This window comes from Nyctibius grandis, chromosome W (assembly GCF_013368605.1).
Source record: "Nyctibius grandis isolate bNycGra1 chromosome W, bNycGra1.pri, whole genome shotgun sequence".
Taxonomy (NCBI): domain Eukaryota; kingdom Metazoa; phylum Chordata; class Aves; order Nyctibiiformes; family Nyctibiidae; genus Nyctibius; species Nyctibius grandis.
In genome coordinates, this window is record NC_090694.1 from 2102631 (window position 1) to 2128308 (window position 25678).

Consider the following 25678-nt stretch of genomic DNA (forward strand, 5'->3'; position numbering starts at 1 on the left):
GTTAAGTACATAAACAGCTTTTGCAAGTCTCTCAGAAGGTTCAGTCTCCTCTCCCCCTTTTTGTTTTTGCAGAAGCTGTTTCAATGTACTATGAGCACGTTCCACAATCGCCTGACCCGTAGGCGAATGAGGAATCCCGGTGACATGTGTAATACCCCATAGTTGACAAAATTGACGAAAAATCTATGAACAGTATGCTGGTCCATTATCAGTCTTAAGTTGTTGTGGAACCCCAAGACTTGCAAAGCAAGCAAGTAAATGTCGTTTGACATGACGACCTGTTTCCCCAGTTTGTGCTGTTGCCCATATTACATGTGAAAACGTATCAACAGATACATGAACATATTTGAGCCTTCCAAATTCTGCAATGTGAGTAACATCCATTTGCCACAGTTGCAACGCACACAACCCTCGAGGATTTACCCCTATTCCAATTCCCATGCCAATTTTCTGACAACTAGGACAAACACTAACTAATTCACGTGCTTGTGCCATGGTGAGGTGAAATTGTTTCGTTAACATTTTCGCTGACTGATGAAAGAATTGATGGGATAGGTGTACTTGTTCAAATAAATTTGGTGATATTTGCGTATAGGACACAAGTGTGTCTGCTTTATTATTTCCAATGCTCAAACCTTGATCAAATTGATGACTACGAATGTGGGTGACAAAATAAGGTATCTCTCTGAGGTTTATTGCTTGATGCAACTGTAGCAAAATGGTGTAAAGTCGCATATTTCTTATTGGTCGTATAAAAGCTCTTTCAATTCAATTTACAATGCCTGCTGCATAAAGAGAGTCTGTTACAATATTGACAGGTAAATCCTTCCATTTTACAAAAACCTGATATATCACAAAAAATTCAAGTGTCTGCAATGAGTCCTCAGTTTGTCCTGAGAATTTACAATGTTTCCATTGTCCATCCTCTTGTCAGGTAATAACTGCTGAATGTGATCGCTTTCCTGCATCAGTAAAACCAGTTAGTCCAGTCACAGGTATCTCTGATCTGATAGGTTTTTCTTCCCAATCCTGTTTGCAAATAAACTGTAGCTTTTTATCTTTTGGCAAATGTGTTAACAATTGTCCAGTAAAGTCCTGTAAGGCCATTTGAAAAAGAGTTGACTGATTTGTTAACCACTGTAGATATTCCTTTCTGATAGGTAAATAGATAGCATCTGAGTCTAGTCCGGTAATGTCTGTAATCCTTTTATGCAATTTGACAAGCAATTGTGCTATTGCTTCCACTCTGGTACAAATTGTTGTTTTAGGATGAAAAGGTGGAAAAACCCATTCTATGATTTGCTGTTTAATGTCCGGCACCTGCACAGTCATTGCAGTAGAATTTGTAAGGTCAGAAACCAAAGAGTCCACTCGAGCATTGCCTTCTGCAATAAACCCAGGCAAATTAGTATGATTTCTTACATATAAGACATAAAACAATGCAGTTCGGATTTGAATTTCTTGCCACAGAGCTCGCAGCAATTCAAAAACACACTGATTACATATATGCTCTATAACAGAGCTATCCAATTGCTTTATAATGCCAGCTACATATGCTGAATCAGTAATCAAATTAAAGGGAATGGGAAAATTCTGAAATATTTTTAATACAGCTCGTAATTCTACCACCTGAGGTGAACCCTTTTGTTGTACTACCATAGATTCCCACTTGCCATCAGAATACCAGACAAGGCCCACCTTGCCTGTGTTCCCAGATCCATCCGTAAAAATGGTAATTCCATCCACAGGAGTGTCTGCGCACCACACTCCTGTGGCAATTGGAAGCTCCGCACTCAATTTTATAACAGGATGGGAGGGCAAGTGGTAAACAACCTGTCCCGAGAAATTCTCCATGGCTGTTTGCAAAGCAAAGCTATTAGCCATACACCACTCAAAATATTGAGCTGCAATAGGAACGGTTAGTGATGCAGGGATCTCTGGCCACAAGCTCCCGACAACGCATCCGTCCTTTGATGAATAATCTGTGCCAATAGCTCTGTAACGAATCTGATCATTCTGAATTCCATTGACCAATTATTGCATACGGAATTTGCCTATCAAACAAAGTGATAATTTGTATTTCCTGATTCAAATCAATACGATGTACAAATTTGGAATGTAGCCTGCTTTCTATTTCTGTAATCAGTTGCTGTACCTCTGAAGTAGTGTGTCGTGGTGCTGTTAAAGTTGTGTCCCCTGTTATAATTGGAATATAGGCTGCAATTGTGACGACGTAAGCCCCAAGTACGGCCGCAGCCATAACTTGAGCCTTATGTTCCACAGTACCCACTTTTGCACATGCCTTTATCATAGCATTCAAATCTGTTTTTCCAGGTAAAGCTTCAATGATCTTTTGACAATCAGCATTAGCATTATCCCTGTTTGCCACAGGTCCAAGGCTTGGCAGCCGCGCAGGTTAACCCTGTGTGGAAACACCAGTCCTGCGCTCCCTGCGGTTCGGGCTGCGAGTTAACTGCTTAGGCCTGGAACTGGTAGGGAAGATTCATTTGTGTCAGCACACAGTTTCTCCCCACGTTCTTTCTCCAGTTTCCCTGCACTCTGCAGCTGGTTGTTATCAGCTGACCTTGAGCATTATACTGAGACCTGCACAGCTTCACAAAATGCCCTAGCTTCCCACAGCAATGACACATCAAAACAGAGTTATCTCTCCCACTCAGCTTCAACTTCTTAAGGCAGTTTTTCTTAAAGTGACCTTCCTGTTCGCATGTATAACAACGATGAACTACCTTAACTGCCGCCGCAAAAGTTTTTGCTAAATGCTCCATCTGAAATGTGGTGGTTCCTACTTTCTCACAAGCATCCATTAGCTCAGTTAAGGTGGCATTACGATTTGCCATCCCTGCAACAACTTTCCTGCAGTCCTCACCTGTGTTGTCTTTTGTTAACTGTAGTGGCAATGCTTCTTTTACAATTTTCCAATCTAACAGTTGCCAAATATTTCTTCCCTCAGGACCCGCACCCACAATCACCGGATATGCTTGTGGAATTATAACTCCTTCTAATAACGCATCTCGAATGACCCCTTTCCATTTCACTCCTCCCTCACCTCCCCCCACTTCCCCTGTATACGCGGGCGGACGCTGACCCTCTCCCTCACCTCCCACATTACCAGATGGACGCAAACCTCCCCCCCGCCCTGATCTAAAGGTGGAGTAGGGAGTTGTAAAGGAGGTTGAGGTGGCCCTAATACTTGTCCCGAACACAGAGGGGGGTTTTGGGGGAGACATAGTCACGTGTCCCGAGGCGTTGGCTGAACGATGCTGCTGCAATTCCGTCTTTAATTCTTCCAGTCGTCTACCAAGCTCTGTCATGTCAAGTTCGTGTCCATTTCGTGATGGTAACAGTCCTTTAAGTCCTTGTGACTCTGGTACTGCTGACTCCGTAAATGGCGAATCCGGTAAAGGTGTATACAAAGCAGGTTTATCCTCCTTCTTGTCCTCCTGCTCAGCCTCATCCGTAGAGAGATCAATGAGAGGAGGAGGGGGTTTCGGAGGGGGTTTCGGCCAAGTCTCCTGTTCAGCATCTGAATCAATTAGTCCAAATCGAGTTCGTGTTTTAGGGCGCACTACCGGTTCTGATGGATCTGTATCTATTTTACTCGCTCCCCGCTCCTCAGCTTTTTTCGGAGCCGTCCGTATCGACGGCGATAAAGGAGCTGCCACCGGTACAGCCACTGGGGCCGTGGGAGATGTTGGTCCCGCAAACAGGGAGGGGGTAGTAGACGTCTGCGGTCCTAAAGCCATAAAAGCTGTATGTGTGACTTCTCTCTCTGCTTTTATTCCTTTTAATGCTTCGCTAACCAGCCTCCATGTAGCAGACAATTTAAAGGCTTCCTTATCACCACTTGACACCGCATTCCAGAGAGAGTCACCAATCTTCTCCCATAAAGGCACTTCAAAGACATCATTAAAGATTGTAAAATGTCCTTTATCTTTTGCCCAGAACAGTAACTGCTTTAACGCAGCTTTGTCATATTTAATTCCTCTCTCAGAGAGTATATGTTGGAGGAGTTTCACCACTGCCACTTCTGTCTTGGTCAGGGTAGACCCCATGTAAACACGCCCGAGCCGCATCCCATGTCGCCCGGTCCTCCCGCGCAGCCCGTAGCAGCCGCAAGATAACTCCCCATGTTTTTAATTCTTTGGCAGAACCCGCTGCCATAGCTCGCTCAGCGAGCTTCATCGAGCACCGCTCCCAGGTATTCGGCTGTAAACAATCAGCCGGTCCTGCCACCGCTCCCTCCTTAACGAGACGGTCCACACACTGGGCTACGTCTTTCGATTTCACAGAAATCTTAAATTCCCCGTCCAGTAACGAAATCACCTTTATCAAGGCTTCCATGGTTCGTGAACCCACTCCGACTGCTTGCGGTCCGCCAGCCCAGCAATCACGTCGGGGTCACCATTTGTTGCCGCTTGTCTGCGGCAAGCTCCGTTCGGTTGCTGGCTGGCCTGAGGCTATCCGCACCCCAGGGCCATTGAGCACAGACACCAATGTGAGGATGCAACAAATGGTGTTTATTTAACTGCGCAACAGCCTTATATAGTCGTCTTGTCCGGTACAAACTCGCACGATACTTGCACATCCTGCTCCTTTCGCCACGCCTACCTTCCGTTACAGCCCGAGATTTTCCGGTCGCTGTACCCTAATCTACCTACAATATTGTACTTTCTGTAGCCCACCAGAGCACATTAACTTGGAAATCTTCCATTACCGTAAGGGCTGACTTAGGAAATGTAGCACATTAGAAGCAAGCACATCAGAAGAGCCCAGTATAGTAAAAGAGCTTAATGTCAAATGGCATCCATTGTAAAAAGTAAGGCTGACTCTATCCAGCTGAGCAAGAGTCCACTACCTTCTATGTGCCATTGGATAAGATGAAGAAAAATGAGTAATTCTCTGTACCATCTGATAAGTATGCAGAAAAGCAATTCAAAACTCCCCATCTTCAGCAGAACATTGGCAGAAGTGTCACATTCTCACCCCTTCTTTTTATTTTTAAGCACTGCAAGTCAGCAAGCAGTGCAAAGTTGTTACTCATATATCCTTCATCTGGTACCAAATACAGGAGACAAGGACATAACCTACATTTTTCTGTGCACAAAGTCAGTGAGGAACACACGCTCAAAATTCATGCAGACCTGAAGCAACAAACTGTATTTGCTGTAGCCTTGATTGCTTAATGCTATGCACTTGTATAGCTGAACTTTCAATTGAGATTCTCAGTGCGCTTTACAGACCTTAATAAGCCTTGTGGATTGTTGGTAAGATTACTAAACCACTGGTTTTAGATATGGTAAGGGATTAGGCATAACCTAAGTACCTCAATTCAGTGCAATGCTGAAAATCCAAAAGGGCAACACAAAAATACCCTGCTTTGCTCTGTCCAATGAGCTCCATTTGCAACCTCACTTTTTTGCCTGATTCCATCTCTATGGCTTCATGGCTACATCTCATTCAACTCATTTGTTTTCTGATGTACATACAGGACCACAAAAGACAAAATATAGATATTTTATTATTTCTCAGAGTTGCATTTTCTCACCTTTTAGTGAGTGTTATTAACTTGTGAAACTCACTGCTGCAGGAAATTGTGGAAGTCAAAAGTACAAATGGGCTCAGAAAAGATCTAAACAAATTAAGAGAGAGGTCTACTGTCCACTCTGACTACTGTAGTCTAGTCACCACCTACCACTCAGCAAGCCCCTGTGCCAGTATTTGTTATCAGGAAGGGCTAACCTTTTTGCTTCATTTCTTAGCCTTCGCTGCTGGCCACTGTCAACGATTGATAGAGCCTTAGGCTAGATAGACACTTGCTATGAGTCAGTCTGGCTGTTCTTACTCTTCAATTACCCTCAGTAAAGGACCTGGAATATAATATTACAAATAATATTACACTGTATTTCTGACATCCCTTGACAGGACAAGGGGCAATGGGTGCAAGCTGGAACACAGGAGGTTCCACATAAATATGAGGAAAAACTTCTTTACGGTGAGGGTGACCGAACACTGGAACAGGCTGCCCAGAGAGGTTGTGGAGTCTCCTTCTCTGGAGACATTCAAAACCCGCCTGGACGTGTTCCTGTGTGATATGGTCTAGGCAATCCTGCTCCGGCAGGGGGATTGGACTAGATGATCTTTTGAGGTCCCTTCCAATCCCTAACATTCTGTGATTCTGTGATTCTGTGATTCTAAACAGTGATACTGGGCCTGACCAAAATGCCGCAATGTATGTGAAATGCCTCCAGTTTTTTCAAATGGATCTCAGATCAAATTCAAATGTGACTACTTGCACATATAAGAGAATCTCAGGAATCCCTGATGAGATCCCTATGGATGGGATCTCTTAAGCCTTGCATCTTTGACAATCTTATTGTAAGTTATCATTTTCATCCTGCCTGAAAAGTAACCTTTTAGCAAACATTCATTCATACTTACATAGACAAAACCTTCATCTCAATGATGTCCTGCCGTAATTCCAGGCATTTGGTAGAGTTGTATTCCAAAGGCCCTTCATAAAACTCAAAATACCTGAAGAAGGACAAGAAAAAAGATTATAAATAAGCCTTAGACAGGAATACTTAATTTACACATCAATGGAAATTTGCTTAAAGTTGTCATTTATGATTTATGCCTAACTTGAGACTACACTGTCTGGCCCATAGGCAGGTTATTACTTCACAGGAAAACACAGATGTCATTGCTGATTGTAGAACAGCCACCCATGTCCAGTTTGTCCATCTCTACAAGAGTTCATCTATCTCGTAGGCATCAACAGGGACCAGCTACCTTTTCCAGCAGTCAGCACATGGCAGGGGAAAAGCACTGATCACTTAACGAACACTGTTCTCATCCTTCGGGTGTCTGAATGTGCTGAGAGTTTAAAAACCAGTCCCTTAAATTTTGCTCTTAGGTGGAAAGCAAAGTGCTGGAGGTTGCATCTTGTCTGTAGAGACCGTTGCATACCTCTATGCAATTGAGATTTTTGTTGGGATTTACCCTTTTGATATATTTGGAGGGGAAGGGAAGCTGGGATTTTCTTCTCAAAAAAATTGAGATGGTTTTGAGAACAAAAGGATTCGAATGCTCAGACGCAGCACAAATGATAGTGCTATTCTTAATTAAAATATAGACATAAATATTTACTTTTTTGGTTAAATCACCTTAGCCATCAGACTGAGTGAAGGGAAAACAGAACATAATGGTAGCTACTCATGTTTAGGGGCCAGAGAAAGCCCAGGCTGTCCAGTGAATTCAATGAGACTGTATTGAAATGACAAAAAAAGATTAAGGGTTTAAACCATGCTCTGTATCAGTTTCTCCACTTATCCTTAGAAGACTGTATTAAAACCTAATATCCAAGAACTGCGCATGCCCATACAGCAGTTATGAGTATAATGAAGAAATAGGAGGAGACGACCTGGAGGAACAGGTATTATGACCAAGGCTAGAGCAAGTTATTTGGATGGATCCTTTAAAATCTCAGAATTCATGAGGCTGTAACTCCAAACTAATCTTTTGAATTTTCAATATGAAAGAAAAATACAAGATTTCTGGAAGAGCTTTATTTAAACCATCACTGGAAATGTAATGATTTGGGTTTGTGTCATTTTAAAATAACATCAAAATTCATGTGTGACCTGAATGTCTGTTCAGGTCTGAATATATAATCCTTAAGTAGGAAAGCCTTGTTAGTTTCCTTAGTAGTTCATGTTTATAGTTAATATCAAAATTTTGAGGGATTCAAAATTGATCTGTTCTGGAGAAGTGCTAAGCGTTCACACCTCCCAGGGAAACTGTAGGAAGGGAGAGTGTCCAGAAAACAACATCTCCAGGTATCTCCCACAGGGCCTCCAAAGGCCAGAAGCATCTAGAACCAAACAGCTTCTGAATTTTGCCTTGTCAGTACATCCAGAAATCAATCTGATAAAGCAGGGAAGAGAGAAGCCTATAGAAGGGAGAAAGGGACTATAGTATGCGACTGGAAAAAGCCCAAGAGCTTCCCAAAGCAATCTGCTACCAACTGGGAGCATTTCCATCCTGTCAAATGCTGCTTTAGGATGTGTCTCCTTCACCTCTCACTGAGGTTTTCATTACCTCAGCTTTGCCAAATCCCAAACCAATCATTTCTGTGATCCAGTGAGAGGCACAAATCTTGAGACTGAAAAGAAGAAGGTCATGCCTAGAAGGTGGCAGGAGACCATCATAAATTCCTAATAAAGAAGTAAACTGATTACTGTCTGAAAAAAAAAAACAATAGCTCAGCAATCTTTAAAAAATGTGACTATTTGGAAATGTGTTTGCATAGTTTTCAAGGCAACAAATATATTTTTATGAGTTTTGTAGAGGAAATTATGTATTTAAAGCACTCCATAATCAGTGACAAATCTGGGAAAAGACTTCCTCAGCCTCCATAAGGGAGATAAAGTTCATGTAACATGAACCTTCACCTGGTCTCTACCAAAAGGCTTGGGCTCTCCTTCCAACTCAGTTGTTTACCTGGACATTCAGCCTTTACTAGAGAGTAGCTGAAATCCCTTGCACTGGCACATCTCCTGCGTGCTTGGCTTGAGTTGGAGCTGAGTAACTTGCGTATTTTGAAAGCTGCTCCAACTGAAATTGGATTAAGAGCTCACCTGGTTGCACCAGGTCAAAGCCCTGCGTGGATGTACTCCAGATAAATTTCCCAAATTAAACTGAAATCTCTCTCTGTGGAGCCAACACCATAGGACTTCTTACTGGTCACACAATTTTACAAGGGTGAAGGAGTCCCCTCTGGCTACCAGTTCGGACAACTTTTTCATCCTTCTGCAATACTCATTTTTCTTATTGTATTTTGCAGTATCCATTCTTTACTTTGGTTCTTTGAATCAGACAAGACTGGGACCCTACACAATAGCTAGAGGCAGGTATACATCCCCACGCAACACTCAGCATGTTACACACCACTCCTACCTCTTTGAGCATAAGGGGGATACCAATGGCTATCAGACTCATCCTCGCCTTTCACCTAACACTGGATCTCAGTACCCTGTATGTGCCTCAGGACAGATAAGAATGGGAAAAATTTAGATTAACATGTATTTTTATCTTTCCTGCATACTTCTGGCTCTGCTGCTAAGTTAGAGAACTGCAGCTCAGATGTCAAACAGCACATGCTATCACATGGCAATGCCGCAGCAGGGACAAGCTGACTTCAGCCCGTGGCACTGGAGACAAAGATGTCATTTTACGAAACAGAGATGAAATTTCCTGAGTCCCAGCCATTTCCTTTGATCATTGCCCATTTAGCCAATCCACAAACCAAAAATAGAAATGAAAAAGGATGTGTTACCAAAAAGGCAGAAGGGTAAGGAGGAAAGGATTAGGTAAAAAATAAACCGCTTCTGGATCTGAAAGGAAATCCATGAGGCAGTAGTGCATTTGTAGGAGAGTCATTCCATTAGCCTACAGCTTCGAAAAGCACAGGGCTGTCCTTCAAGTCTCTAACTCTCACAATAGCTCCAGCTTTTCCAGCAGTTACTGGGAGTGTCGAATTCACCATTTGGCACCTCATGGAAGTGCAGAGGGAGGTCCTGTGAAACAGACTGGATGACACACTGCCGATGGGACACGTGCCTCCTGCGGCAAAGGCAGGGGACACCGACGGCGGTGTCACTTCTGCACTGAGTGGGGAGAAGATGCTACCGGCCACGGGGTGAGCTCGATTGAAACTAACTCAGTGTGCCTGAGCCACTGAATAATCATCATCTGGGCTGTCATTAATAAGCCCTGAACCACATCTGAAGCAGACAGCCAAACACTAAGCCTCCCTAGTGTTAATGCTACTGATGCTGCAGCACTTAGGTTGCAAGCAGTAATGATGCTACAACGGCATTAAAGAATTTGCAAGACAGTATCTGGTCAATAGACTAAAAAAAAAATATTCCCTCTCTTTCTCCCAGGAGCGTTCATGCTATTTATTTGCTTCACAGCAATCCCCCTCCTGCTACAGACACCAAGGCAAATTAGCAGAGGCAGCTCCCTGGAGCACCGGCCAACCTCTCCCCCCAGGAGTGCTTCATGTTGTACTTTCCCAGAATACAGCTTTTGCACAACACTGGGCTCTAGCACAAGGAACATGGGTTCCCTCAACCCCCGCGGATGTCCTTTAAACCCAGCTCCTCCGCTCGGCAGGGTCTGGTCCTGCCGAGAGAACTTGGAGACCAGCCCCTCATGCTCTCCCAGAGGAAGCATCAGTCTCACCCACTCCCTGGGCTCTGAGTGCTGCTTCTGCCTATTAACTCCCACTCTAAACCATGTAGTTCCCTGTGAACGAAGATACATTTGCCTGTCAGAAAGCTTAATTAGCACAAATGGAAACTGTCCTGCCCATCATCTTCCTCAGTCTGATATCCAGCTAAGAAGCAAGGGTGTAGTGCAGTTTATTTTGATTTATGCTCTTGACAAGCAACAAACCTGACTACGCTACTCCTTTTGCTACAGAAAAGGGCTCTGTTTCAGCTTTACAAGAAGGACAGTCGTGGTTTATATCCATAAAACAGAGCTGATCGATATGTCACCGCCAGAATGTCCTCTCCCTGCATTGCCTTCGCTTCCCCTGCTGAAATCTAAATAACTTTTATCCCTCAAAGGTCACAAGTCTACAGGAAAACCAACACAAGAATTCATGATTCTTTACAACAGGGAACATGACTACAACCAAATCACAACAAACAGCACAGAGATTGCGTTTTCCCAGGGTACCGGGCACTACACACCACTCACTGCTCTATGTCCTTTCAAATCTACAATATTTTTCCAGGATCAAATCCTGTACCTGAAAACCACACAAGCTGCAAGTTCTCAGAGAGGACTCTTTTTTTGTAGCTCTCAGTACTGAATGCCCAGAAATTAGATGCTATTCACTCTGTAATTTTCCATTTTTGACTAATGGAGACTTTCTTCTTTTCTAGCCTTCATGTCTCCCATTGCAACCTCGCTTCCAGCTGAGCAGCTTACTGAGCTTGCTAGTGAGAGACAGATTTGGTTTCCCAGTTCACCAGATAACTCTTAGGTCTTTGATCATCTGCAGTTGGCCTGCTCCTGCTTTGATTGCAAGCAAGCTTTTCTTGATCATGCTACATGAATTAAAAAAGCCTGAGACTTCAATCCTGCCTTCAAGTGACACTTGGATTGAGGCAGTGATTTGTCTGATATATTGAACAAAGTTTTTAAAATATAATTGAGTGTAATTGTCAGGCATCTTTTAAACAAGACCATTTTCTCCTGCACAAGCCGCCTTCCCATTTCGCTCGTTCCTGCAGTGCCAGTTCTGCACTGTTTGCAGCGAGGCTGCAGAACTTATGCTGCAAGAGAACAGAGTATCACAGGAAGGATTCCACCTACCCTGCAGGAAAAACAAAGACCTTTCCAAAAATATACATTTTCCAGTGACTAAGAAATGAGAATAAATGAACCAAACCCTGCAGGCTTCTACTAAATACTTATTAAGAGAACTGTCCAATTAGCAGTGCTTGTACTCATCAGTACGGGCAGATCCATGGCCAACCTCGGGTCTAGATTCACCTTCCCTACTCAGGACCCTTGCAAGTGTGCCAGAGCACACTCCTTAAAGCACACAGGGACTCACGTTCATCTGGCAAGGCCAGCATGGGATCTTCAGACCCTTGTAGCAAAAATACTGCTGAGGTGGAGCATATCATGGCTATAGGGGCTGTGGAAAACTCATACAGAGCAGAGCAAACTAGGTGTTGAATTCATCAGAGAGCCTATTGTGAGTGAGCGACCAAATCCCACTAGCCTTTGCTTCTATTAATATTTCTATGTGACAAAATCAAAAACTGCAAGATTTGGTCAAAAGGTTTAAGGGCCTGACATCAATACAGTGATTTTTTTCCCTCAAAGAGTGCATCCTATGACTTTGCATGGCATATTCTCCTAAGACTACTTTGACCCCGCTTGGAAGGCATGATCCCCGTTTGGCAGATAAGAAGCTGATGTAGAGGCTGATTGACAGGGAAGTCCATGGCAGGCAGTAACGGGGACCTTGGGCTCTGCTCTCATAGACACTGCCTAGACTACACGATTACCACCAAGAACAAGAGCAGCCTCTGAAGTTGATGGAAACCATAATGAACTTTCATACTACACCTTGCAAAAGAAAACACCTATGGACGTACTGATCATAGAATCACAGAATCGTTTTGGTTGGAAAGGACCTTTAAGATCATCGAGTCCAACCATTAACTCAGCACTGCCAAGCCCACCACTAAACCATGTCCCTAAGCACCACATCTGCTCGTCTTTTAAATCCCTCCAGGGATGGTGACTCCACCACTTCCCTGGGCAGCCTGTTCCAATGCTTGATAACCCTTTCGGTGAAGAAATTTTTCCTGATAGCCAATCTAAACCTCCCCTGGCACAACCTGATGTTAAATGAGATCCCCTTGCTCTGAGAATTGGCAAGTGAAGCAGAAATGTTTGAGGCCCTTAGATTAATTTACACTTTACTAGGGCTGTGGCACAAAAAAATCACATTGCTGCACGTGTTGTTTCTGCCCTTTTGAGAGCCTGAGTTGACTTGTCCAAAACAAGATGGTGCTTGAAAGACTGAACTGAAAGAGAAGGTGCTGTGGGCACAAAGGAGGAGGCTGGAGAAGCAATAGTCTTTTATACAGGTTGATGAAACTATTTGACTACCTCCTCCTTGGAGACAACAAATATAAAAAGAGATGGTTCACATTCCTCCTGGCTACCACCTGCTGATGCCAATGTCACTGGTATTAACTGGTTTAAATCTTTTACCATTTTCATCTCTAATGCTACTAGATGTAGTAGATGTCTAACTGATCGTGAACTTTCAGTATGCGTCTGTAGCTAGGAACAAAATGTGTCGCTATAAACTGTGTCACATGAAAAAAATGAAAATATAAGCAAGAGAAAATGGTCATACATCTTTGTATACATTATGTGGTAATAGCTCTTCTGAATTACCACATCCAGTTCTGATATTTCACCTTTGAGGGTCTGAGGTGCTGGAGAGAGTTACAAAAGGACCTGCAGAAATTATTTGGGTTCTAAAAAGTATGAGAGGTGTATGAAGCTTAATCTAAACATATGGTGACTGAGCAGGGAGACACTGCACCAGGAAGCAATTACTAGTGGCAGGAAGCTTTTTAATACAGTATAGCAAGGAAAAATAGTATCCAATGCCTGGAAGCTAAAGATAGAAATGGCATCTTTAGTTCAAGGCTGGTTTTCTTTCTAGAAGAACCAGAGTAATCAAAGAAAATTCAGGAGCTGCAATTCTTGTACCAGGACGCATGCTTCCCAGGAGATTCATGTAGCTGAGGTTAAAAGCTATTAACTCATGAACCTCCTGATCGTCCACCTAGGATATTTTGAAATGTTTGGCTAGATTTGTCTCCTTACAGTGTTACAAGTTTTTCTGGGTTTTGATAATAGATGGCATCAGAAATGTCCATCCACCAAGACAAGGGCAGTTTCCCAAGACACCCTGCCTACCTTCCAAATTAAAGATTTTTACTTTCAAAAAAAACCAAAAGTGCTTCCACGAACCAGCCCTAAATTCGTAAGTTTGATGTTCCACAGAAGAGGAGTGGCTTTTACATTTCTGTCCTTTAGAAGCCATTCATTGATAGCTCTATGTACCTCCCAAGTAACCTTAGAAAAGCACATGCATCCATCTGTCATATCTCAGAGGCACTCCTTTTCTGGATTCCTTATTTGATCTGGTCCCGTGACTTCACAGACAGTTTACACATCTGTACAGTTAAGAAGATAGCTGTGATGCCCTGAGGATACGTTTTTCATCACAACTATGAAAGCTCCTGGCAAACTGGCACTGGTTGCTCACTGCCATTCTGATTTTCTCCTGTCTTCATGTCTCAACACAGAGATCATTTGGCTCTGCTGTCCAGTGACACAGGCTACCTCCTGCAGTTTGTTCACCCACCTGGAATAAGCCCACCTTGCAATACCACAGCCCCCTGTGCTTCATGGGTGTTCTCTTGCACAGACTACCATGCATCTTCATTTAGAGGTTTTTCCACTGTACAATGTGTCACCCCCAGAATGATTTATTGGAGAGTATATTGAATTGTAGTTTTGGGGAGACTTTGTTGTTTCTTTTCTTTCACAGTCACTGTATCAAAACAACATCAGCTCCTGACAAGCAGCAGTGGGGTATGCTGCAGGGAGTCCTATTTTACCAATGTCATATCAGAACTCTTCCAATTTTTAACAAACTGCTGTTTGGCTGTTTTAATCAAGCCCATTCCCATCACTCTGACTGAAATAAGCTGCTGATGTTGTTATCCATATGACCACCTGGGAGGCATAACAAAACACGTGACAACATTTACACATCAATAACATCTCAAAAACCAAAGTTTATCATTGCAAGCAATGGCTTTTTTTTTCCTTGTGGTTCTCAAGATTTCAGTATCTTTGTATGAGAAGTTCAGCACTGTGACTTAAGAAACATCCTCAGCTACTGTCCTGGCCAATGAGGTCTGATGTCTCAAGCCCTTACATTAATTCTTGTAAAATGTCTATCTATCTATCTGATGAATCCAATTGATTGTACTTTCTATTTTGTAGCCACTGGGGACAAAACTCCAGATTTGTCATACTGGAGAATTCAGTGTACAAATTGACAGGCCCAAAAGTATAAAACTCACGTCTCTTCTTGCCTGTCAAAGGCTTCTGTGGTCTCACCACCTAAGTCCTACATTGAACCTTATCTTCAGCTCAGATGGACTGAAGGTGGCAAAGAACACTATAACTCAACTAATATGGAAGATAGATCATCATATCATTAAGGCATCTTCTTGGCAACAAAAAATGCTTTAAGCATGAAGACTCACAATCTCAGTAAGTTGCAAAACATGTTAAAAGGAGAACAGAGGAATCAGGGCTCTAGGAAGTAGTTTCATATATTACTTCTCATAACCAGCATCAGATAGAACCCTTTACCTCATTCCTCACAAAGATGATGTAAGATTTACAATACTTAGCACAAGATAAAAAGCAAAAGGTAGAAATCTGAGAAATGACTGATATGTAAAAACCAAAAATAAGCCAGTATTTGACAACTGCTTGACATTGCATCTGAGTGGGGGTTTCAAAGAGCCTGCAGCCCATCTAGTCCTCCTTTAGTTGAAAGTGCACATCCCTATGGCTTTGGGGAGTTGTTGAACGTTTCGCTTTTACTCCCTGCAAATATTCACAACTTCTTTGCTACCTAGAAGACCTGCAGCAATGCAATATGCATCAAAATGAAGCTTTTGGTGCCCCAAAAGCCCCAGCAAATAGAGATCTCTGTTAGGCATCTACCCACAGCAATATTAGATGCCACAAACATGATCCACACTCTCAGTTGTGCCACATACTGAGCCGAGCTCATGATATTAGCTTTTATCTCCATGGACTGGTTCTACACAATCTGAAGAAGTGTCTTATGCACTGGGATGAAAACCCTTGGTTATCTTGGTTACTCCAGCACAGTGGAGCTGTCTGCAATCAGAGTAGGGCTCATTTTCTGAAACTGTGTAATGAACTCCCCTGGACAGTAAAAAACATTCCAATTGCAAGCCACACTTTAACTTTGTCCATTAGTTAAGGTCTGAATCAGTTTCTACTGAAATCAGATAACATGACATTCTTCATTTCTGTCCTACTTGATCCTTCTCATGCAATGTTTAATCTTCGCTGCTCATTCATTGGTTTTGATATGGCCACTACTCTCATGAAGTCTGGCTGTCTTGCAATTCTAATGTACTTATTCTCTCAGTGTGCCTTTGCTTTGGAAGCCCTTCATTTTCATCTAACAACAAATCACAGAATGAGTTGTCAATGTCTCTACACCATGTATTAAGTTACATGATTAAAAGATAGAAAGTAGTTATAGAATATACATGGGTTGATACCACATATGTATGAATAAACATGTATCTATATACTTATAGATATATAAATGATATAAGCTATAGTATATTAAGCTAAAAGAATATTAACATCTATTTCTATCAATATCTTCAAACACCAAACCTTTCACAAGGAGGTGATAACACACAATAAACTGCAAAGCCATGCAGCGAAATGTATTTACTGTGCGTATGCTGACATATAATTAGTTTTGTGCACTTTAGACGTCTCTCTGGAGACATGTAAATACATACAAGTAAAATCAGGTCGGTAAAATGTAGTCTGCAAGTTTTCCATTTGGTGGAAAGAATTATTCATTAGAGGAAAGTTTATTTTCAATTAATATCAACACCCTGAAGTTGGGTGTCAGATTAAGACTCTCAGGAGATGTCTAGTGATAACACAGTAAGAAAGGTGATCAAATGTAAACAGTAAACAATTTATGACATCGCTCTGCAGTTATTCACCACACAGTCTCACCTCCAGTCTCACCTCCACATTTATACAGTTCTTTTTTGTTTTGCTGTATTCTCAGCTTTCAGACAATAGACAAATGGATAAATAATATATCTAACACACTTATGTGCAATATATGTTGCAGCTAGACTTATTCCTAACTCAAAATCCCCATCTTTCAGCTCCACAGTCATTAACATGACATGGACTTGGAAATTTGCATCTTTTATTGACATTATAACCTTTGAAATTTATACCTAACTTGTGCAGTTTGAGCCTGTTTTTGTTTGTTTAAAAAACACTTACATCCTGAACCTCTTTGTCTTTGAAGGGGCTAAACAGATTGAGAATAGTACTGTTGTTCAGTTTTGGTTCCCCATCCTGCAATCAATGATGATTCAATTGTCTCTGTCAAGGGTGCCTAGAGGGGGAAATCTATATTAACTCTCTCATGTCTTCAAGAAGATAGATATCTGTCTTTGTGCCACATTCAGTTCTTTTATATGCCAAGTGCCTAAACTGAAGACTTTGCATATACAGACTGTAGATGCATATGCAAACAAGGCAACTGAAGTAGAGGTAGGTAGATAGATAGACAGATACATACATACATACATAGAATGAACCATTTTTCCTTGCTCTGAGCGATAAACTGCAGCTTAAGTTGGTTCTTTTTATAAAGAACCTTAACTAATGAAACCCAACGAGTGGCGGGTAGCACGCATATAAAATCACATTACAGCGAAGAGCCGTAACAGGAATTGCAGCATTGCTGCGGTTCAGTGAGACTGGATGATTTTGGGCAGGTCAGACTGTATTTCCTCTTGCCTTTGAAATGCTATATCAGCTCCACAGCTGTAGTGGCATACGGTTACCAAAATATACTTTGACAATATTTTAAACAAAATATGTAATTTATCCAGAGAGAGTATTATTTATACATAGGTATTAAATGTAAGCTTCTTTTCTTTTATTTATTTTATTTTTTCTTTAACTTACAGTCTTTCTAAGCTTTCCCTGCTATTTATTGAACATGATACTACACATGACTCAGGATTTTTAACCTCTACAACTGTGGTTCCCGGATTTATGTAGATGGCCCACGATAGCCATGGAGCTCTTTTGGCACTACAGCCAGTTTCTTAACTATGCACATGGCTCTTCGTGACCCTTCAGATATGTGTTAGTCAAAAGGATCTTACTACAAATTAATAAGTACAAAAAGTGCAACAGCACATCAGTGCTGCTCATATCTTCAAAATAGTGTAAATAAAGGAAATACTCTGGTCTTATCTTGATAGAATGCTTCTCCCCTACTAGGCCCTGGAAAGATTTCAATTTAAACTATGTTTTCTTAGAATATCTATTCTATTATAAAGAAAGCCTTGAGCCAGATTCTGCAGTGTGCTCTGCATGCATCAATACTGTCATGTTGGGACATTGCCCACCCAAGTCCCACTCTCCCACATTGCCACATATTGACACATAGCATTGGTGGGGGAATGGAAACAGGAGAAGCCAGGACGCAGAAGTCACCCTCCTGCATACTGCGTGGATGCTTATGGCATATTCCAAAATGGTCCCAAGGCCTTGAAGGGGGAAAATAGCACAGCACTTGGGCATCCCTGGCATCTTCTGTGCTATGGGGAGCAGGACCAAGCAGCCAAAGCAAACTGCAAATCTCATTTTTCATACAGCCTGTGTTCACATTTGTGGTTCATACAAAGAGAGAGAGATCTCTGTAGTCATTCCCTCGGGTGTTGGTACCTGGTGCCTGTGTCACTGCCACTCTTCACTGCTCCGTCATCCGTGAAATTAAAGGTGCCGGTCCAATTTGCCAATTGCTCTCCATTCTGCCAGCTAAACTGCAGCCCTCTAGCAAGAAAACGAGGCAGTTGATATTTGATATCATTCATTAGGTTAAGTCTGTCAGCATGAGTTCTCATGTCTTTTTTCTTAACACAGAAATGTGACTACGACACATTCATCAAAAACAATAAAAAGATACCAAGAACCACAAGACATCATCTTACTAGTGTAGTGGAAACAATTAGTTTTCAATTCCCATAGACTCTACAAATCCTTGGTTGAAAACAGCACCAGACTCCCCAACCAAATTGGAAGACCAGTAATCACCTGTGCTCATAAACAACATACATATGTGTGGAGCAAGGTGGAAATTTCATTCCCAGAGACACAAGTGCAAAAAGCTGGAGATTTATGTGGAAAACTGCAGGGCCAAAGAAGTAAACCCTCCAAACTTCAGTTTTACATCTACAGTAGTTGTTAAATATGGTGAGCACTCAGTCCTTCCTCTGATTTGTTGGCCATGATGGCAAAGGATTTGTCATTTGATGACTTCTCTAAGTGACACTATATTGCTTCTTTTCCCTGTTTGGGAAGATGATATTTTTTAAGCCAATGCATATCACAATCATCATAACTCCCTGTTTTCCAAACTTTCACAAATTCATTCCAAGACCCATGATGCCTGCAGTCTTCTGGAAACTACACCTATAGATGGGTAGAAATCTTACATGTATTTAAAAAAGATGGGTCTGAAAAAACATTTGACAACACAAGTCAAATCCTTCCCTTAGCTCAGAAGTCCATGAAAAAGAATCTTGAAGATTGTTATTTTTAATCACCTTCTCCATTTTAACCCCATTTCATGATTTCAGAAGCCTGGCAGCTGAGTTGTGAACATTTGGTGCTGCCAATACTGAAAGTTAACTTCACGGGGACAGCCAGGAAGCAATCTGCCAGCCCGCTTTGCCCGAAAGGAAGGGCATCCAGGACCCTGCTAGTTTTCTTGGTCAACAGGCTTATTACAAGGACTGGAGAATCTCTCAGACCACATCCATCATCTAGTCTAATTGGCAGCAGTTATAAGCTTAGGAAATTAAGAAGGAAAGACATGAGGCATTACAATAAATCCTCTTTGCTTCCTGCAGCAGAAAAGGGGAGTAGCTCTAAACAGCTCCAAAAACATACAGTAGGAGTTTATTTGTTCTGTATTGTGGAAATGTGTGCACGTAACTTCTTGTTGTCATCGTTGTTTTAAGACAATCTTGTCTAACTTCAAGTATCTGCAGTGCAGGCATTTCCACATGAGCTAATTGTCTTCCTCCTTAAAAATCCGTAGAGATTGTCTCAGTACAGTTAGTTTGGGGAAAGATTCACCCGATCAAAGGCTGGCCTTCACCCTAGGGTGAACTGATCCATCCCCCAAACTCTTCCTCCGTCAGCAGTACAGGGAGCCTGGGGTTGCTTGTAGCATGGACACGCATGATGGAAGGAACCCGCCACCCAAATGAAGTGCAGTACATGTCACCACAAACGTTTTTTCTGACCTAAAACCAAGATACTTGGAAAGAATTGAAGAAGTTTATTCTTGCATGTTTTGTGCCTTTTAATCTTTTTGTTTGTTTGTTTTTTAATTGAAAACAGACTTTTTGGTAAAGGCATTTTGAGGGAGAAGGAATTTGGAAGAAGCTAGGGAGCCATTTCAACACTCTGAACTGAGGAAAGAGCTAGCCTCCTAAACTACCCCCTGCCCTCCCAAGCTGCCTCCCACCACAAAAGGCGGGAGTAAAGCACTGTGAAAATATTGAAAAAGCTTCCTCTGAATCTTTCAAATGCGTTTTAGTTTCTTGCACGTTCTCCAGTGGTCAAATTTTGCTTTTTCAAAGAAAAACTTTTTAAGTATAAAAATGGGAACATTTCAAATATAGAAGCCAAATTTTTTCTCATAGGAGACCCATTCTGATTACTTCTTAAGTGAATATGTCGATGTAATTCTCCTGTTTTCAAAAAAATCAGAACAAGTGGAAGAGAGTATCCTGATGGCCATAAGCAAAAAGAGATGATATCGCACACTTACATCTTGCATTCAGCTTGGAGAGAGCTACTTTGGTGATCAATTTGGAGAATCATGTCAAAGGGTGTATAGGTTATTCTATAATGGCTATAGGGTAATGCGGTGCTATTGCCTTGTCAGGGGGTCCCATACCTTCTCCATTGCTCTGACAGTTTTTAATCAGCTGAGGCTGCCCAAGGTACGACTTCTGAGTGGAATATTGGTGTGAAGAAAATATGAGAAAATTCTCATTTTACTAAGACACCTTCACTTTTAGGCTTGTTGAAATAAACACTTGTGATTCTCTCCCATGTACCACAGTCTAACACTTTTTTTTGCCACACTGTAACTGGTATGGAAACATGTTTCTTTTGAATGTGTATGTCTTTGTAAAAGGCATCTAAATATATGACCTTAAAAATATGTTTTAATTGCTAAGGGCAGCACTGAATGATACATGGGAAGAGAGAGTAGAAGTGTGGGGAAAAACAAGTTGGAATTATACTTTTAAATTGGATTTAAATTAGATATTTTGGGCTTAGATCTTTACTTACAAACTGAAATAGAGAGCACTAATCTAGATAAATAGCTGGTGTCGGTGTGCCCTTCAGAGGTGAACTCTCCTAAAGCACAGCCAATATTCAGGCAGATGAAATGAAGAATTAAAACATTCAGTAAAGTCCTTTCCCTTTGTACATCTTCACTCCACATGTAACAGCTGGAAGGAAAGCTAAGTAAATGCTCAAAGGTGGAGGGAGGTGAATCTGTCCATAAAGCAAAAGAAATGATAAAACCACTCTTTAATGCCCTCCTCTCATCAAACCTTTTTTGGGAACAGTGTGTGCTGCAGCTGAGGCACCGAGTTTAAAGGAGGACATGCACATTTTGGGTAAGATCCAACAGGAGATCAGGAAGACTAACACTGAGGAATGATAGATATGTCTTATGATGAACAGCTTAAAATACTTAGCTTTGAAATGGCGGAATGGGGGATCTAGTTGAGGTACAAAAATATCTAATGAGGGCAAGCAAGGGTCTGGGTATGACACTTCTACATGGTAAGGACAAAGTACAAAGTTGTTGAGCTGAGCTTAGGGTCAGGAGCAAGCTAAATGTCTGATCCTGAACCAGACAAGAAAAGGGGACTGTACAGTGCTTTTCTTCCAATAAACAGGTACTCAAGAGTTTACCACCACCTAGACTTACATCCACACAAAACACACCACCAAAGAAACATTCCACAGCTTGTAGGACTGTGTGTCTCACTGTGATTCTGCAAGACTGAGACCAAGCTGCTGATCTGCATTTTCTGGTGTGATGATACAATAAACCTCTTCCTCCTAGTAAGAACAACTCCTATAAATAATGGTTTGTAGTATTAGGACTGAGTAGAAATCAAGGAGGAGACATTTAAAAACACTGACCTCAATTAATTATGTTCCTAACCAGATTACTGAGAGTTTTACCATTTATTTCAATCAATCAGCCTTGAGTTGGGAGATTTCAATTTTAAAAATATAAAATTTTCTAATCCTCTCAGTTGTGAGTTGTAAGTGTTCATAAATGATGTCTGGCCAAATTTGCAAACAGCCTGAGAAAATAGAACAGAGACACGAACTTCTCCATCAGTATATTTCTTTGGCATATTATGGTAGTTAAATTCTTACACGTTCATTCTCAGCACTAACTACATTTGAACAGGTAAACAAAGAAGAGATAAATTAAGCTTCTGTGAATCAGAATTGCAACAGAAAAGCACATGCAGGATGGAAACACAGAAAAGGAAGAGAAAAAGAACAAAAAAAAGAGGGTAAGGAAAGATTAAAAGAAGGGAAGAAAAGCAGAGGAAATGATGTAGACATAGAGGTCTCCTATGTAATTTAGACAGTTCATGTCAATTTTTTTTTAAAAAAAAAGAAAAGCTAATTTTAAGCCTGGGATCCTTACCAATTATTACCAATGGTGGAACTTCACCATTTGCTCAATTTGCCTTCATGTTATTTCCTTCTAAAATTAGTACGTTTCCCCAACACTTGATGCTGATGATGACAAGGGAAGACTTTATAAAAGACGTAATAACCAGAAACACTCTTAGTGCAGTGATGCTATGTTTTGCCTGTTCACTGTAAGCAAATTTCTCATCAAGGTTTATGGTCATCATTAATCACAGGACTTACTCCTAACAAATAAGAGTATAAGCATCGTTGTGCCTTGCGTTAGAGAAACTCCGTTACGTTGGATGTCTTAGCAATGAAGACCTTGAGTTTCAGGTAAATGTCAAAGCAATATTTTGATCCTAATTGGTAACTGTAAATGTTGAATCAGTATGTGGTCAAATAAACACTGGCGTAATGTAAGAATAGCAGGAGGGGGTGAAAAAAACCCAGAAAATTAACAAAGCAGCAGTGATTCTGAAGGGCTTGTCAAGACCAGCTGTCAAGAAGCAGCAGGAAGCAAAGCAAAAAGCCTGTTGCCACAATCCAAACAAGAAACAATTCCTGTGCAAGCAGAGGTTTTCATAGCAGAGGATGTCAAACAGCTATGAGGTTTTTGAACTGTAAGGCGAGAATGAACAAGTGGATAGGTTGCAGCAAGAAGTTTCGTATCTGTGCTGCCATCACACTGAGATCCCACCTCAGGGGTGTCTCATTGCCTTTCTGAAGCACGAAGGCAAGGTGAAAATTCAGCTCAGACAAGAAGGCAAGGCTTTTAAAAAAGAGCTATTCTACAGCTAATAAATGGAGAAGACCCAAAAGACTTAAGCACAGCTGTCAGTCCTGTCTGGGCTCTAACCAGAGAGAGGCCATGACCATGTATGCAGCAGAATTTATTCAGGAGAGACCCATGTGCTTTCAAGGCACAAGAGCAGATTGAGGCAAGTGTCTGAGTAATGCAGTGATGAGCACCTATGGGTAATAAGGACTGAGTGGCAACAGGGGCATCACGCAGGTGGTGTGAGGAGAGGGCATGGAAAAGCATCTGCCACTCCAGTGCCAACCCATTCCCCAAAAACCACCAGCTTATCTCATTTAATCCCAGCCAGCAGGCTATTTCCACTCATCGTTCAAGGTGACATCTAGCACTACCCTCATCCTGCATCTACCAGAGGCGGACTAAACCCAAAAGCAAGCAAAACCTGACAGAAACCAATGTCATTTTATATTGGTGAAGCTAAGCCAAAATCTGACTCAGCTTGCTGGCCTACCACAGATGGTCAAGCAAGGGGAAGCAGAGGAGTCTATAGACTCCTTCTTTGAAGGGGTGAAAGGAAGATATGAACGTCCCCAAGAGCAAGGCAAATTACTTCTTTTTCTTTCTGAGCTCCCTCTCTTATTTGTCTTCACTTTTCCTGCTTGCTTTTTCTAGCAGTTCTCATATTACACAGAATCACAGAATGGTTAAGGGTTGGAAGGGACCTCTGGAGATCATCTAGTCCAACCCCCAATTCTCTATATGCATTCTCCCTAGCAAAGAGTCCATTAGGAGGTGACAGCAAGCCCGGCTTTTGTGACTCCAGCTCCTGTTCAAGTTATAAGCTAATAGTATATACATTAATTCCATATACATCATTAATAATTTTATAATCATCTTTCTACAGGCCTGGTCATGGTGCTGCACTACACTGCTACATAGTACCCAAACACAGAAGCCATATACAGTCTGTGCCCTAACAAACACAGTCCAGGCTATGTATAGGCTTCCTAAAGTCAGTGGAAAATCATTTACTTTCACTGTACCTCAGTTTTCCCGTTTCATAATTCTTGTGCCCTTGAGAGGAGGAACTGAAGACTTCAGTGTTAAATGATCACGTTACTCTCTTTGAAAATGGAAAGTGATGCCACTAGCCTACTAACAGGGATGTCACAGAGGTATTGGAAAGTCAGATGGTTAATCTTGCTGAAGATCCAGTTCCTTCTTTCTGCAAAATAAGGCAAATACGACTCACTGTGTCCACAGGGTATATGGAAAATAAAACGAAAACAGTGGTATGCATGAATGACCTGCAGATGAGAGTGATTGAAAACACTCACTAAAATGGATCAGAGATTAAGAGAAGGTTGGGTAAGAAAGGGGAATATCAGGAGTCTCCAATGTGACAGACTGCTGCACAAGTGAAGACAAGCATAGGGGTCAACAGAGATAACAATAAGAGGAGTTTTGGAGAAAAAAACAAGGATCTGTTTTTTTTTCATGGAGGCCAGAAACAGCAAGTTTATTTACACTGCACTTGAAACGACATCAGAGGGACTTAAAAGGAGTAAAGCACCCTCTGGGTAACAACGAGACGCTGAGATCAAGCCCAACCTAGCAGAGTCAAGGCTGCCTAGCCTCTGTGTCCAAAAACTCCCCTTTCCTGACAAATGTGCCAGACTCAGTCCCTGAAGACAATGAAATTAGATAACAAGAGAAAGGCAAATGCTTACTTGAATAGTTTAATATCACTTCAAACACTCCAATCCATTTTGAAATAAATATTCAAGGCACAGCAATCTAGAAAGATGAAAGGAAGAAACATAAATCTGCCTGTAGCAGTCCAGGTCCAATTCACCTGTGCCATCATGCCAGAAAAGCTGGTTACTTGCTATCTTATTGGGAGAAAACCCTTAGAAAAGGTGTTGAAAATGCATGAAAATATGAGCAGGAATGGTCTATTCACAACAAGAGGAAGAAATGAAATAATATGGGTCCCATGAAAAGCAAAATATGGATGTATATGATGTATATGGAATTAATGTATATACTATTAGCTTATAACTTGAACAGGAGCTGGAGTCACAAAAGCCGGGCTTGCTGTCACCTCCTAATGGACTCTTTGCTAGGGAGAATGCATATGGATGGAGGATGCAGAAAAATGGGCATGTCTGGTTACACCACACACTTGGCCATATCATATTATACCAGGGACAAGCTTGGCTCTACATGTTAGAGGGAAATGGTAGAAGTAAAGTGGTGGAAGAGTATATTTTGACTAGCACAAAGAGCAAAATTGGAAACATAGGTGGGAAGCTTCTGGATTATAACCACTATTATACAGAAAAAAGGTTTTGTTTCATGTAGCACATTTCATATTTGGATTAAACCTTGTATCAGATATTCACATGCAACGTCTGAAAAACCTGATCTAAAATCACTACCCAAGAAAGATAAAATATAATTAACATCAACATTCAACTAGTCTGCTTAAATGGGATGAAGAGTTGACTAGGACATTAAGGGCATCGAAGGATACCTTTCAAAATAATACAATCTTTCCTTTTCTCATCTGTGGCTGGAAGATAAACATCCAAGGAGTAATAGATAATCAGTATCAATTCATTTTTTAATAATTATTCATAATTAAAATATTATTATTTGTAATAATTAGGGGCAACACAAACCCCACAACAGAAT

General features: G+C 41.4%; 1 protein-coding gene across 3 annotated transcripts in view; it reads right to left on the reverse strand.

Annotated features, from left to right (window-relative positions):
* LOC137675759 (alpha-2,8-sialyltransferase 8E-like) overlaps nucleotides 1–25678 on the reverse strand; it is a 58860-nt gene that overhangs the window by 20994 nt on the left and 12188 nt on the right. Inside the window, exons 2-3 of one of the 3 annotated variants that reach the window (XM_068421972.1) lie at nucleotides 18196–18303; nucleotides 6460–6552 (exon numbers count right to left, since the gene is read on the reverse strand). The exons of 1 other annotated variant lie outside the window; for it this stretch is intronic. In XM_068421972.1, coding sequence (XP_068278073.1) covers nucleotides 6460–6552; nucleotides 18196–18303 — 201 coding nt within the window. The remainder of the gene's footprint in view (nucleotides 1–6459; nucleotides 6553–18195; nucleotides 18304–25678) is intronic. One more of the 3 variants, XM_068421973.1, reaches the window with a different exon arrangement.